Source organism: Hemicordylus capensis, chromosome 1 (genome assembly GCF_027244095.1).
Source record: "Hemicordylus capensis ecotype Gifberg chromosome 1, rHemCap1.1.pri, whole genome shotgun sequence".
NCBI classification, from domain to species: domain Eukaryota; kingdom Metazoa; phylum Chordata; class Lepidosauria; order Squamata; family Cordylidae; genus Hemicordylus; species Hemicordylus capensis.
Window position 1 is genome coordinate 82774389 of NC_069657.1, and position 16172 is coordinate 82790560.

Genomic DNA, 16172 nt, shown 5'->3' on the forward strand with positions numbered 1-16172 from the left:
TATCTAGTTCAGTATTGTCTTCACAGACTGGCAGCAGCTTCTCCAAGGTTGCAGGCAGGAATCTCTCTCAGCCCTATCTTGGAGAAGCCAGGGAGGGAACTTGGAACCTTCCCAGCGTGGCTCCATCCCCTGTGGGGAATATCTTACAGTGCTCACACTTCTAGTCTCCCCTTCATATGCATCCAGAGAAGATTGTGAAAAATCCATGCTCTGCAGATCCAGAAGAATAGGGTGTGCATTATGACCCAGTGGTTAGTCTCTTTGACTAACAAGCTGAGTTAGCTGGCAATAGCAGCCTGTCCACACCCTTGTTGGAGAATGTCTCCCTTTTTTGCTTCTCCCTAGTACTTACTGTTAATTTACTTTTAAAAGACTGACACCCCAGCTTTCTCCTGGAGTAAGGCTGTAACCAGGATCAACACATTATAAGAATAAGATAAACAATGGGGAAAAAAATTTAAGCAAATGAAAGGCCAGATGAAAAACAACATTTGCAGTAATCTAAGGAGGGTTCATGAAAGACAACTTTAGGCCTGGGTCTAAAAACTGGTGGGGGGGGGGCAGCAGAACCTCCTCTTAAGGCGGGGAGTTCCACAAGGTGGAGGTCACCACTGGGAAGACTCTGTCCCACCTCACCAAACATGTCTCTGAAGGCAGCTGGACACAGGAGGGCCTTTCTAAAAGGTCTTATTGAGTAGGCAGATTTGTGTAGAGGGAAGGCACAAGTACCTTGGTCTTTGCCATTTAAAGTGTCAAAGATAATGACTAGCTCTCTGAATCTGCCCAGAAGCATACCAGTAAATGCAACAGAAACAGTGCCTATGCTGATGGTGTCTTGCATCCAGACCCAAGCAACTGCATTCTGTAGCAGCTGGAGCTGCCAAAAGGTCTTCAAGGGCAGTGCCACAGAGAACATGTTACAGTAATCCAGTTGCAAGATAAATAGCAGAGATGACTATAACCAGGTCAGAGCAAACTAGAAATGGGTGTAGCTGATGCACCAGAGCTACAGCAGTCATCTGGACATCAAGGAGGTCCCCTAGACTGCAAACTTGGTACTGAGGGGAGTTTAACCCCATCAAAACAAACTGATATACTGCTCAAGTCAGCAAAAGGTCTCTAAGTCTGCAGCAGCAGAGAACTGTTGTCTTATCTGGATTTAATTTCCATTTGTTTGTCCACATCCACCGCTTCACTGACTCAACCCTGGTTCAGAAGATTCACACTTCTCCAGCTGGGGATGCCACCGATAAGTACAGCTGGAGCACCTTTCTTATGAGGCAAGGCTACAATACCTGGGGCTTTTTAGTTTAGAAAAAAAAGACAAGTGCCGGGAGACATGATAGAGGTCTATAAAATCATGCATGGTGTGGAGAAAGTGGATAGAGAGAAATTCTTCTCCCTCTCACATAACACTAGAACCAGGGGTCATCCCATGAAATTGATTGCTGGGAAATCTAGGACCAACAAACAGAAGTACCTTTTCACACAACGCATAATCAACTTGTGGAATTCTCTGCCACAATATGTAGACAGCCAACAATCTGGATGGCTTTAAGAGGCGTTTGGATGACTTCATGGAGGAGAGGTCTCTCATTGGCTACTAGTTAGAGGGCTAGAGGCCACCTCCAGCCTCAGAGGCAGGATGCCTCTGAGTACCAGTTGTAGGGGAGTAACAGCAGGAGACAGGGCATGCCCTCAACTCCTGAAGCCACCTAATGGCACAGCAGGGAAATGACTTGCCAAGCAAGCAAGAGGTTGCTGGTTCGAATCCCCACTGGTATGTTTTCCAGATTATGGGAAACACCTCTATCAGGCAGCAGCAATATAGGAAGATGCTGAAAGGCATCATCTCATACTGCACAGGAGGAGACAATAGTAATCCCCTCCTGTATTCTACCAAAGAAAACCACAGGGCTCTGTGGGCGCGAGGAGTTGACACCAGCTCAACAGCACACTTTTGGGGGAGTAACAGCAGGAGAGAGGGCATGCCCTGCCTGTGGCTTCCAGCGGCATCTGGTGGGCCACTGAGCAAAACAGGATGCTGGACTAGATGGGCCTTGGGCCTGATCCAGCAGGGCTGTTCTTATGGGTGTTGTCAGGGTGCTGATAGCACCCAACACCAAAACCCAAGATATCCTTCCCCAGAAGTTTGTAAGTGTTAAAGAGCATAGGGAACAAGATAGCGTCTTGTGGGACTCTCCATAAGCTTAAGCCCTTGGTATTGAGGAAGGAATTCCCCCAGCATCACTTTCTGGAGTCTGCCCCGCAGAAACAATCAGAGCCAGTGCAAAACAGTCTCCCACAAAGCTATCCATACCAGGCACTCCAGAAGAATAGAGAGTCCTGGTTAATGGTATTGCAGAACCAACAGAATTGGTTCTCTGTCCAGTTCCCAGCATGGGTCACCCACTAGAACAACCAAAGCAGCATCAGTCCCAAACCCAGGTTTGGAAGCCAGACTGAAAAACTGAGATAATCAGTTTCACCTATGCACCCCTGGAACTGAGTCATCACTATATGCTTGAATAAGTTGCCCAAGAATGGCAAGTTGGACACAGACCAACAGATGTCTCTTAAGAGAGAATAAAGGGAGGGTTTCTGTAGCAGAGGGTAGAGAACTGCCAATTTCAGACTAGATGGAAGCATGTCTCTGCCAATGAAGCATTTAGGGTTGGGGGAGGGGGGAATACTAGAGTTGCTACGTCAACATTAAAAGAAGAACCCTACCTCAAATTGTTGTTGGGAAACTCCTGTCCTTCTCTGCACACTAATTCCACAAGCAATAGCTGCCTTACTTTGAACTAGATAAATTAATGAAGGACAGGTCTATCAATGGCTACTGGTCTCAATGGCTATAGGCTACCTCCAGACTCAGAGGCAGGATATCTCAAAATACCAGTTGCAGGGAGCAATAGCAGAGAGAAGGCATGCCTTCATCTCTTGCCTGTGGGCTTTCCTGAGGCATCTGGTGGGTCACTGTGGGGTTCAGGATACTAGATAGGCCTTGGGCCTGATCCCACAGGGCTGTTTTACAGTATGTTCCTGTGATTTTTAAGAACTACAATATATTCTGCAGAATATTCTGCAGGGCTCTTCACATTCTCAGACTTATTTATACTTTATATTATATATGTCAAAAGTTGCAGAGGCAATGAAAATGAAGCAGTGTCTTACTTTGCTTTTTCTTTGGATAAAAATACAGTGCCAACATTTGAAATAGGCAAGAGAATACATACAGTCTCATGACTTAATGCACTGCATATATTTATCTAGTCAGAGGTACTCTGGAGATGCCTCTAAACTGGAGCTTGGCCACACAGATTTGCTGGGATGCCAAAATAGCCCTGGCTCCATGATGGTCAGGGGCTGAAGTTTCTCATCTATTTTCATTCTAATGATCTTGATGATTTGTAAAAAGGGTGCACCATCCTTTTAATACAAATGCCGCCTCTTCAGAAAAAGACACAATGGACCCTCTCGTATCATATGCTTCCAGCAACTATATTAAGAGTTAAAAAAGATATATATATATATATATATATATATATATATATATATATATATATATATATATATATATATATATAATCAAACACAGGTGCAAGCTCACTGTAAGGAGCATCCAAAGGAGACAGCAAATGCTCCCTATCATCTACCAGAAGGAAAGAGGTTTGTGAGGATTCCCCCACCCGCTCCCTCCGACAAGAAACTCAAAGCATTCATATCTTTTACACTCAAGTCACACATCTGGTTAACTCCACATCTGTCCCACTCAAGTCACTCAAAGCTCTGTACTGAAGTTTGGAGTAACTCCTGTTGCCTCATAGTAATCCCAAAAGAAGCTTTAGAAGCCTCTTAAGGGTACTGAACAAAGCTCATAAAAATAGCAAGACTTAAACATCTGGTTTGCAGACATTGCTCCAGGCTAAAATCCTGGAGAAAGGAAACACTTTCCAGAAAATAGCCAAGGTCAAGTTAAATCCATGGCTTGCAGCACTCTTCAGCTCCAGTTCACTTTCCCTTTCATCACACCTTGGCTTCTGTGTTACTTTCTGAACCCACTGGCCAAGGACTGTCTCACTGCTGTATCGTGCGTAGCTCACTATATGTTATTAATAAAGAGATGAGTAACTAGAAAGACCTATTCCACCACTCACAGCAGCCATGGTCTTTGTTTTGGCCACTCATCATTGAGTAATAAAGCCATGTGCTTATGATCACATTGGTGTGATCATAAATAAGCATATGGTGAAAGTCACAAATGAGCTGAGGGTGGGGAGATTCTCATAAAATAAATCTACTTTGAGGCCTACAGCATTTCTCACTGGCACACAGATATAGAAAAGGGATGGCTAACGTTCTCTCTCCCCGCCAACAGTGGCGGCATGACAAGTATATTTGAAGATGGATATGCAACTCAACAATTCAGATTCAAAGTGAAGTTAGGAATCCCTTTTAAAAGCCAACCACAACTTTCTCACTTGCTGCTGTTTCCATACGTCAGTTGTCAAGTTGCCACCTCTGCTTTACTTTCTTTTAAACTCGGAAAGAAATTTATAGCTCTCATGCTCTGTCCTAAATTGTAGCATTGGTTTTAGTTTGACTGTTGAAGTAACTTTATGGTATGCTGAGTTCTTGTTTCTCTTTTACGTTATGCTATGTTATGACCAGTGGTCACAATAAACTTATTACCATTACTGCACTACATTGTACAGAGCACTCTGTAATTCTAGGGTGGAACCGATCACCCAGGGAGTTAAAAAGCCAGCATGAACTCTGGGCCTTGCAGAAGGGGAGGAGCTAGCCACAGCTCTGTGCTTGTGAGCCATTAATAGTCACAAAGCAGGGACTATCTCCTTCTCATACCCGCTCTACCTTTTGTCTCTTGAGCAGGAGCCGAGTCCATCATTCTCACATGATTTTAACTCATTTCTTGGTTATCTTTTTACTGTTCCTTCCTGACACACATCACCAGCTTGAATCTCCTGCTGAAAAAGCATCACTTAGAGACTAAATTCACTTTATGCATGCTTCAAATCCAATCTCCCACACACAGACAAACACACTTTAAGTTTTATTTATATTTATTATAAATACTGGGATTGAACAGGAAGTCAGTGACACAAGAATGTTCCCAGCCTCCTCTCCTTCCTGCTGTTATTTCACATCTCCTTTCTTCTCTCCTGCATCTATCTTCAAGGTTTCTGGAGCTGGACGATAGGCAGGGAAAGTCTCCCAAGGACTGTTCAGATCAAATTTGCGGAATTCCTGAGACAACTCCACAGGCTCTGCCACTACCCGTTTCACCTCGTCATCATACCTCACCTGAAGGAAGGCAGAAGGAATTAATGAGAATAATAAACTTTGTTAGCCACTCTATAACAAATTGTTCTCTGGGCAACTCACAACACAGCGTTAAAACATCAAACAAAAACACATAACACGTTGAATCACAAGAGGAGAAGGAATTACTCATGCCCCTCTAGCTGGAATTTTAAAATTAATTTCCATTTCACCCGTGCTGCAAGTTGGTTAGTATTGCTCAATGCTAGTTTTTCCCCTTTGGCAAAATACCACCAAAGAAGAAATCCTATTGCCACTTAAAAGAATATTTCTCCACCTCTTTATCCATTCTACTACTGAAGAATGTAAGAATAGCCTGCTGGATCAGGCCCAAGCCCAGCATCCTGTTTCACACAGTGGCCCACCAGATGCCTCAGAGAAGCCCACAGGCAAGAGGTAAGAACATAAGAACAGCCCTGCTGGATCAGGCCCAAGGCCCATCTAGTCCAGCATCCTGTTTCGCACAGTGGCCCACCAGATGCCATTGGGAGCCTACAGTCAGGAGTTGAGGGCATGCCCTCTCACCTGCCTACCTTCTCTCTTGCTCCCCTGCAACTGGTATTTAGCAGCATCTTGCCTCTGAGGCAGCCTATAGCCACCAGTAGTATTGTTGGCCTACAGCCATCAATAGTAGCCATCAATAGACCCATCCTCCATGACTTTGTCTAACTCCCTTTTAAAGCCATTCAAGCTAGTGGCCTGGAAGAGTATTCCATAGATTCATTACGTGCTGTGTGAAAAAAGTACTTCCTTTTGTCAATCCTGAATTTCCTGACCTTCTGTTTTATGGGATGACCTCTCGTTCTAGTGTTGTGAGAGAGGGTGAGAAATTTCTCCCTGCCCACTCTTTCTACTCCATGCATAATTTTATACGCCTCAATCATGTCTCCCCATAGTCACCTCTTCTCCAAACTAAATGTTTCTTTTTAGATCATGAGCCTTTGGGGACAGGGAGTTATCTTATTTATTTTTCTATGTAAACCGCTTTGGAAAAACATTTGTTGAAAAGCAGTATATAAGTAGTAGAAGTAGTAGTAGTAAAGAGCCCCAGGCGTTGTAGCCTTGCCTCATAAGGAAGGTGCTCCAGGCCCCTGATCATCTTGGTCGCCCACTTCTGCACCTTTTCTAGTTCTACAGTGTCCTCCTTCAGAGATGGCAACCACATGTTGCAAGGGATGACTCAGAATTAAGCACCTCTATCTTGCTTGCTGCTAAGATGTGTACAGCACATCTGGAGAAAAGGCTAAGGGGAGATACAACAGCAGTCTTCAAATATCTGAAGGGCTGTCACATAGGAGCAGACTTGTTCTCTGTTGGTCCTGAGAGCAGGACTAGGACCAGTAGGGTGAAATTACAGGAAACAGATTTATGCTCGACATTTTAAAAAAGCCTTCCTAACTGTAAGAGCCGTTCGACAGCGGAAAAGTCTGCCTCGTGCACTGGTGGACTCTCCTTTTCTAGAGGTTTTCACATGGGGGGTGGGCAGCCACTTTCAAGGATGTGACAACAGCTTCTTGCACTGAGCAGGGGGTTGAACTAGAAGGCCTTCCAAGGTACCTTCCAGCTCTGAAATTCTATTATCTTCAAAGAAAAAACCTAGTCCACCAACTAGGTGTGATTGACTAAAGCTAATATGGAGAATTATAGTCATTGTAAAACTCAAATATTACAAAAAGCCCTCAAAGGATATAACAGACAGGTTTTTGCACAAACAGTTATACAATATCAAAAGAAAGGTTCACAATATTATATAGGGATAAGCTCTGGGTAACATCCACACTAACCGTCCACTAGTGGAAACATCAATGAACAGAACACAGTGCAGAACACTCGTGCAAGAGAACCCTTTCAGTCCATGAAAGGAATTTCTGCTAATGGAAGGTTAGTCTTTGTGTTTGTAAGGGTTTAAATTTATGTTTTGAATTATTATTATAGCAAGGGTAGATTTTATAGCTGATGTTTCACGAAGAGAGATGCGTGGGAAGTCCACTTCTGTTTATTATGTTTGTTATGAATGAATATTATTACTGTTAAAATCAATAAAAATTCAATTTGGGGGGGAAAAAAGGAAAGTTAGTCTCGATGGCAAGTATAGCTAAACACAAATGACTGCCTACGATTATGTTGGTATATGTATATATTTTACTTCTGTATTTTGGGATGGGTGCATTGTTCAAGTTCCTAAATAACTATTTCTACTATTACAAACAAAAGTTCTTGAAGCAGTTTAGATAGAAAAATAAATTATAAATAAATAGAAGGGTTCACTGTCCCAAAAAGGCTCACAATCTAAAAAGAAACATAAGGTAGACATTAGAAACAGGCACTGGGGATACTGTGCTGGGGTTGGATAGGTTGCTCTCCCCCTGCCAAGCAGAAGACATTGAAAGGTGCCTCTTTGTTCAGTTAGCAAAGATATACCCCACTTCTCTTTCAAAAGAAATCTAAGGCAGCTATAATAAAAACAGCAAGAAATAAAGACACATGCAGTGTTGGTGAACACAAAATAAAATCACTCACAAATTAAACAAAAGCTAAGCTAGAGCTTTCCACAAGTGCAATACAGAAGTCAAGAAGTATAGAACACTCAAGACTTTGTACTATTTTATTTATTTAAAATATTTATACCCCTCCTCTCCATTACACTTACTGCTCGGGGCAGCTCACAACATTTATAAAATAGCTACAATGTAAAGATCAGACTACTAAAAATTAACCAAATTAAGCTAAACAAGTCAAAAATTGTTTTTACTATGAAGCATTAAAAGTATGTTTAATGTATGGATTCTTCAGAACAGCCAGCCATCATATTATGGCGGTCAAGTTTGTATATACAAAGCTATAAAGGGGACTCTGTAGTACTCCCAACTTTTACGTGTTCATACCTCCACGTATCCAGAGAGGGGGAAGTCCTTCCGGAAAGGATGGCCCTCAAACCCATAGTCTGTGAGGATTCGCCTCAGATCAGGGTGGTTAGCAAAGAATACTCCAAACATGTCCCAGACCTAGGTATATGGAATCAAACAGGTATATTGTTAATTTAAATACTTTCCTGAATACTTGAGCTGATTTCTATGATGATCTGGTCTAGGACTTCCCTAACAAGTTGTTAGTAGGAATGAGCAGAAGCAAATCAACAAATGGGACAGTCACAAATGCTAGAGAGTTAGGAGAGTACTCTGACCATTTTACCTAAATGCCCAGCCTGAAGTTATCTTCTCTACACTCCTTTTTCTTTTTAAAATTAAATTAGAGAAAAAAGGCGGCAGACTTTCCACTTGAAAGGGGGTTGCTCAGCAACAGGCCAAACTCAAATGTTATATATAAGTCAAACATTATATATAATACTTAAAAAGGAGAGAATTGGAAACATTTCCATTGTAATGTATGGAGTGTTCTATAGCACCTGAAAGTTTATTTTCTACCAAGACAGATCAAAAGGCCCAGTTAAAAAGAGGTTTAAATTTAAAAAAAGAAAAAAAGAAACTTGAAGATGAATGGCACCCAAGTGTGGTTTTGAAAGGCTGCTTGGTAGGGAAGAGAAGAGGCACTGCCTTCCACATCACACAAGCAGTGTTCTGGGAAAGCAATTCCCCCATTACTCCTCAGATGTATTCTTGGCAATGAGGAGCACATAAGTAGGAGCAGAACACTTCCACTCACACAGGGGGAGGGGCAATTTTCACCAATATCCCCCTTCTCTCTGCAGTCCTCTGTGCCCACTGAAAGTATGTCCCTGACAGTTCCTCAATCCGCAGACATATTTTCGGTAGGCAAAGCGGGGGGCAGGATCAGAAAAATTATCCCCACTTCCCATGCCAACATGGAAGCATTACACTCCAACACGTCTTAGCCTGGATCCTGCCCAAGGACATTTGCACAGTTTAAAACGAATTGTGGAATAATTAGCATTGACCAGTTTTAACATCCACAAGTCTGGTCCTTGTAGCCCAGAGCAGGAGGCAAGCCCTGTAAATCAGACCCACACAAGACACTTTGCCTGGCTCATCATAATCAATGCAGCATGAGATTTACTCATTTCAAATGCAATGATATTCTCTCTCACTCACTCTCTCATCAGAAGAGAAACAAACTCTGTCCTCTCCTTCCAGATGTCAACATCCCTGTGCTCACCTCTCTTTCATACCAATTTGCTGCTTGATGCACTGGGACTGCTGAATCAAGAGGTGTCAATTCATCAGTGTATGTTTTCACACGAATCCGGGAGTTGAAGCGTAGGGACAGGAGATTGTAAATAATCTGAGAAAGATAAGCAGCAGCGATTATGTGTACTGGGACAGATTTTCACACTGGAGAGAGGAAGGGGGTGGGGAAAGAACTTTTTAAGAAGATATCCAATACAATCATGGTACAGACACTTTTTAAAAGTACAGTAGGAAACACATTTAAGAGTGAAACAAATATTTCAAAACACTGTCATTACTTTAATTCTGAGGCTTGCTTTCTTACCAATGACATGCCCCATTAAAACACATAACCTTTAAAACCTGCTAACTTCAATTTTTCTTATTGGCTTAACCAAGGAGAAAAGTGGAGAAACAGCACTAAAAAGCAGAGACACCCCCCCGCCCCCCCCAAAAGGGTGGGGGTAGAGATTCCTCAAAAGGTGCAAGAAGACAGTGGATTATGTTATGTCTGATACATTCTAGATATGAACCCCTTCTTCAGGGGTAAACCAGTTCAAGAACCAAACATATTCTTGATACATAACTTTCTGAATAATCACTAATATATTGTTCTTAAGTAAGATTTTTTTTAAATTCAGGATTTGTTATCTATCACACAACTACATATTGCTTCCTGCCTCATTTAACTTGCACACCTTGGCTTAGGAATATCTAGAACATATTAAACAATCAATACAATTATTATTAAATAATAGTTCAAAAACATAACATGGAACCTTGGTTAAAGCCTGGCTCCTTGGGATGTTCCTAAGCCATGGGAGCATGTGCTCCCACCTCCAATGCTCATGTAAGCATCTACGTTTGATTTAGGTTAAAATAAACCATGATGTCTGAGCAGACCTGTTTTTCCTTTTCTAACCTGCTTACTTGAAAGAAACAATTATCTGTAACTCACTTCATACTTTGGAAACCAACTTATACCGAGCCAGACCATTGGCCCATCTAGCACAATATTGTCAGCACTGACTGGCAGAGGCTCTCCAAGGGTTCAGGCAAGAGTCTCTCCCTGCCCGACCTGCAGATACCACAGCCTGAACCTAGGACCTACTGAATGCAAGCAGATGCTCTTCCACTGAGCCTTAGCCCCACTCTCTAAGCCCCACTCTCACCTTACAGCTCTCACATTAGGAGGCGGGTCTCACGATCAGTGAGACCCGCTTTTGCTGATACTGCGGAGAGAGCGGGCAAACAATCGTGGCAGGAGCCCTAGGCGGCCGGATCGGCCACCCACACGATTGCCGGCTCCGTGATGGAGCCAGCAGGGGCTGGGGGGAGCAGGGGCCAATTGGCCCCCGCAAGCTCCAGCATGCCCTGCGTGAGCACGCAGGGGATGCTGGTGAGACCCCCAGAGCCGGGTTTTCGCCTCCCCTCTGGGGGTCTCCTTGTGAGTAGCCGCGGCTACTCATGATCAGAAAGCCTGGGTTTGCGGAGCGCTCACTCCGCAAACCCGGGCTTTAGGGAGGGCTACTTGAGCGGGTTACCCGCTTGTAAGCTACTGAGCTCGCCTGCGAGCCCGGTGGTTTACATGATCAACAAAAATCAGACTAGGCTCTCCTAGACCGATTTTTGTTGATCGTGAGAATAGCCACTTAGTCACCCATTCAGATGCAAACCAAGGTAGACCTTGCTTAGCAAAGGTGACAATTCATGCTCAGTACCAGCTCTCCTGCCCAGATTGCAGGGGGATCCATAGTTTCAGATAGCAGTTTATTTCAAGTAAGCAGGTTAGCATAAACCAAGTTGTTAATTCAAACCTCAAAATTGATTTTGGTTTATTTAAATCTAAATCAGAAATGGACCCTCAAAAGCAGTATTGGAGTGGGAAGTGCACACTCCCCCGATGTGGGATGTCACATGGAGCCAAGCTTTAACAGAGGGCCCACATGACATCTGAACCAGCCCATCTGATGTTCCAATATTTATGAAATCTAACTCAATCATCAACTTAGCAAAAAAAAAAAAGTATATGGAGAATAACAGAGAATGGAAGGCAGTAAAATGCAGACATACTCCATCTTTAAAGTGCCTGAATATTTGAAAGCAATCATATGATGCACCAAAAAAGAGAAAGGGTACCAGGGCTTATACCATTCTTTATAAGGAGATGCTTTGTTGTGCTATCCACTAAACCAACTGTTTTGCCTTAGCTAAGGGTAACTTTATAAAGTGAAAAAAGACCCATAAGGCCTTGAAGAACGCAATGCATCCTGATGATGCCAAAGTGTCCAAGTATCATATACAGGGGGAAAGCACGCAAGAGGGAAAAAGAGCTAGATAAGAATTTGAAATGCCACAATCAGATACTGCCAAGCCCCGCAAAGAAACTGTAGCTAAGGGACCCTGTGCAAGAGCATCCGATGAAGCATGGGAACAGGGAGCAATTCCCAGAAAGCCGGAAGTGAAACATTCCTCCTCTCACACCCCCAGCCACTCATGCTACCACTGACATTGTTGCTGAGGGTCCCTTGGCAAAGGCTTTGGGTGGGGTCTGGTGGCTGCTGTCTGATGGAGGGAGCAAGGAAAACTGCTTCTGCAAATGCTGCTATGAATGGTAGCCTATGTTTTTAAACTCTTGTTTGTGGAAGTTTTAAAAATGCAAAAATAAATACATGCAACAGGACTGAAAAAAGGAAAACAAAACATTAAATCCTGAGCCCCTGGTGGCGCAGTGGTAAAACTGCCGCCCAGTAACCAGAAGGTTACAAGTTCGATCCTGACCAGGGGCTCAAGGTTGACTCAGCCTTCCATCCTTCCGAAGTCGGTAAAATGAGTACCCAGAATGTTGGGGGCAATATGCTAAATCATTGTAAACCGCTTAGAGAGCTCTGGCTATAGAGCGGTATATAAATGTAAGTGCTATTGCTATTGCTAAATCATACAACTAAAAGCCGATTGCCCAGTTACTGAGGCAATGTGTTCAAGGGTTCAATTCCAATTCCAAGGAGTCAGCGTGGTGTAGAGGTTAGAGTGCTGGACTAGGACCAGGGAGACCTGAGTTCAAATCCCCATTCAGCCATAATTCTAGCTGGGTGACTCTGACCAGTCACTTCTCTCTCAGCCTAACCTACTTCACAGGGTTGTTGTGAAAGAGAAACTCAAGTATGCAGTACACCGCTCTGGGCTCCTTGGAGGAAGAGTGGGATATAAATGTAATAACAATAATTCAAGTCAGCTAGATTTTAGGCTTAAGCAGGCAGTGATGGCTGGTGCGGGCGCCGCTGGCAGGCAGGGCAGGGGGCGGTGGCGGATGGCATCTTTAAGTGTAAATTAGTAGGTGCTTACCTTCCATACTGCTGCACCCGAAAACCTAGCAGCAATGCACCACCCAGCACCCGTTGCAGCAGAGGATTGGCTCCACCACTCAGCTGGTGGAGGACATTTGCATGGCCAGCAGAATGGCCTCAGGCATATGCCAAGGCCAGCAGAGTCGCAGAGTGAATCCTTTGTCACAGCAGGTGCTGGGCAGCATGCCGCTGTTACGAAGACAACATTGGGGCGGTAAGGGAGATAAGCACCTACTAATTTACACTTAAAAGGTGCCCTCCCCCTGAGGGCGGTGCCCACACCAGCTGCCACTTTCAGGTTCAGTTCGTGTTCTTTAAAAGCCTCTTTTGGGGTTTGGTTAGACTCCTTGGCTGTATAAGGGGGCTTGAAGATTGCACCAAAACTATCTTAAAATCCTCTTTGTGGAAGATTGAAGAGCAGCTCCTACCTCAAAGCGATTCTGTCGAGTTGGAACATCCACTGCGGTCAGATCAGCTAATGATTTGAACTGGGCATTAGTGTGATCTTTTAGAAAGGTCAAAACTGGAATGATCCCATCTGGATGAATTAAGATTTCCAGCTCATTAAAACATGTTATCTGGTAGGGAAGAGAAAGAGTAATAATGTATGCTGAACAGATCAACGGCATCAAAAGCTGCAGTCCTAAGCAATTACAAAGAAGTAAGCCACCACTGAAATAATTAGAACTACTCTTCCAAATAAGCATGTTCAAGACAGTAAAAGGTCTTGAATCTTAGGCTGTATAGTGAGAACTGTCTGGTAGCTTAGAAGTTACATATCCAGCACAGCCAAAAGAACATTGGTACTCCCCTTTACATCTCTAAGACAGAACAATTCAGTTGGTAGAACCTACCTGGACTTGTTGAATGTATTTGGGTAAAATCTCAGCAACATACTCTCCAAAAGCACTCAGCTGCTTCTGTGTCACTTCATCCCTTGGTCTAACAGTAGCTGAAAAGAAAGTTCCCAGTGCTGGGATATAAGCAGTGCGTGGAAAAAACAGCATCACATCACCGCTAAAGGAAGCTCAGTGATTTTTTTTTCTTCAAACATGGGACTCGTGCCATTACAGGCATGGAAACAGTTCAGCACAAATCAACATGGCTACAAAGACAATACCTTCATGAAGCACACTTTCAAGGGAAATGGGAATAGAGCCGAAGCTGTGGGTGGGGTGGGCAGGGAGACCCAACTGCATCCAGAGATTGCCAAACATACTCAAGTCTAATCAACACAGAGCTGAACACAAAATAATGACAGATGATCATTTACCAAGTGGGAATGTAGCATGGCTAGCCATCCCCATCATTGGGGAGCCAACTGTTCGTAACATCTGCCTACCCATGCATGAGTACAGTTTTATCAAGTACAGTATCTGTGCGCAAACTGAATACCCACCACAATAATGGCAATGTACCACCTAGTAAGAGCTTACCTATCTTCATCCTCAACAGGATTAACTTCTAAGCAAGTGTATTTAGAGTTGGATTAAACTATATAGAAAGCAATTAATAATAATAATAATAATAATAATATAACTTTGTTAGCCACGCAGTAACCAATTATTCTCTGGGCAGTTCACACTACCAAACACAACCAGTTAAAACATACAACACAAAACAAATTACAGTATAATTTGTTGTAAACCACCCAGAGACTTACATTTTGGGTGGTATAAAAATATGCTAAATAAATAATATATAAAATGCAGTACAAAACATTTAAAAACTTTTAAAAAGTTAAATCAGATATAGCTGAAGATGCGACTGAACAGAACATACCTGCCTATCATTAATTTTCTGCTCATTAGTTTTTGAGTAAGTTAAACTCACACTAATATCACTACTGGAAAAATAAATATCCAGAATCTACAGTAGAATATTACGTAGCTCACAAGAGACATAAAGTCTAGTAAAGAGTAAATGTCAACGAAGCAAATATTAAAAACAATCTCAAAGACAGGTGCCTCAACACTTCTGGTAAGCTATGACTAAACAGCATGAAACATCTACACATCTTCTCTGCTATCAAAGTCAGGCCACTAACAGCGTCAAAAGCTTAGATTAAGTGGAACACAGTCCAGTCCTAATACAACTGTATTGTTAACAAGGAAGTAGTCAGACACTGATCAAGTCCAACTTACGTCGAGCCTCAGCAGTAGAGGTTCCTTCAAACCGAGCTTGCAACAGCGCTGCAGGATGCCCAGCAACTACAAAGAAAGGGAAAAGCATATTAATTGTTTGCATTTTACAGTCATATCGTCTTCTGCGTAAGATGTCACTTACTTGACTGTCAAGCAAGTGTTGATATAGGAACCAGTATCTGGTTGGACTATACTTTTATTTAGGATTGGGAGCCTACATTATTTTTTAAAAGTCCCTTTTCAAAAAAGAAAAGAGAAGACATGCATATTCAACCATTACACAGAACAGGTGTGTGTTTGTGTTTGGGGGCGGGGGAAGAAATGGAAGAGGACTAGATGTGAAAGAAAGTTAAGGTGAGTAGACTGGTCCACAGGGCCACCTAACAGTGCAGTGGGAAAATGGCTTGACTACCATGCCAGAGGTTGCCTGTTCGAATCCCTGCTAGTATGTTTCCCAGACTATGGGAAGACACCTATATCGGGCAGCAGCGATGTAGGAAGATGCTGAAAGGCATCATCTCATACGGAGCTCTGTGGTCGCCAAGAGTCGACACCGAATCGACGGCACCACTTTACTTAGACCGATCCACAGTTCGTTTGGTAGGCAAGTGGCTGCTAAAGCAGGGGTTGGCAAAAGCTCACCAAATGAAGACTCATCAAATGAAGAAAAAGAAAAGTATCCTAAAGACGGAAATAGAAATTCCCAAGAGCGTACATCCTACTACAAACCTAAGAGTTGATTGAACGACTTTTACTATCATACCTTCCCTCAAAGAATCCTGGGAAACGTAGTTTTGTGACGGAATTTACCAGATGTCCCTCACCTATACTACAATTCCCGGGATCCCTTAGAGGAACAAAATGGTATGCCCTCTGGAAACCACCTCCAGCAACCTCCACCAGAGGTGCCAACAGACACAGCTCCACGAGATCGGACAAACCTCGCCCACCGCTTCCCACAAAGACAATCCGTCTGCACACTCACCTCTCAGGCCGGCCCGAGCCAGCCCCAACGCAGCCACCAACATCCTTCCTCCTCACTCAGGATCGCAGTGCCAGAGCCCCTGAATTCAAGGACACCGACCTGGCTCTAAGACGCATGCGCGCCATTGAGCCTTCTCCCATTGGCCCGACGTAGCGGAATCTTCGGAGCCAGCCGCGCACTCATCCACCACGGAAGCCAATCCGCG

The 16172-nt window shown here is 43.4% G+C and overlaps 1 protein-coding gene across 1 annotated transcript; it reads right to left on the bottom strand.

Annotated features, from left to right (window-relative positions):
- Positions 1 to 5069: 5069 nt before the first annotated feature.
- Positions 5070 to 16153, bottom strand: NDUFS3 (NADH:ubiquinone oxidoreductase core subunit S3). Its single transcript, XM_053261251.1, has 7 exons — positions 15968 to 16153; positions 14983 to 15048; positions 13693 to 13790; positions 13267 to 13416; positions 9481 to 9606; positions 8232 to 8351; positions 5070 to 5328 (listed from the first exon to the last, which is right to left on the bottom strand). Exons 1-7 carry the CDS (start codon positions 16008 to 16010, stop codon positions 5161 to 5163), a joined length of 771 nt encoding a protein of 256 aa, XP_053117226.1. The 5' UTR covers positions 16011 to 16153; the 3' UTR covers positions 5070 to 5160.
- Positions 16154 to 16172: the final 19 nt, after the last annotated feature.

Bases quoted from the DNA above. Each gene is read 5' to 3' on its own strand.
- NDUFS3 (XM_053261251.1), bottom strand. From the start codon at position 16,010: ATGTTGGTGGCTGCGTTGGGGCTGGCTCGGGCCGGCCTGAGAG. The intron at 13,417-13,692 runs GTAGGTTCTACC...CTTCCCTACCAG, and splicing joins AATACATTCAACAAGTCCAG to ATAACATGTTTTAATGAGCT. The intron at 8,352-9,480 runs GTGAGCACAGGG...CCATATACCTAG, and splicing joins CAAATTGGTATGAAAGAGAG to GTCTGGGACATGTTTGGAGT.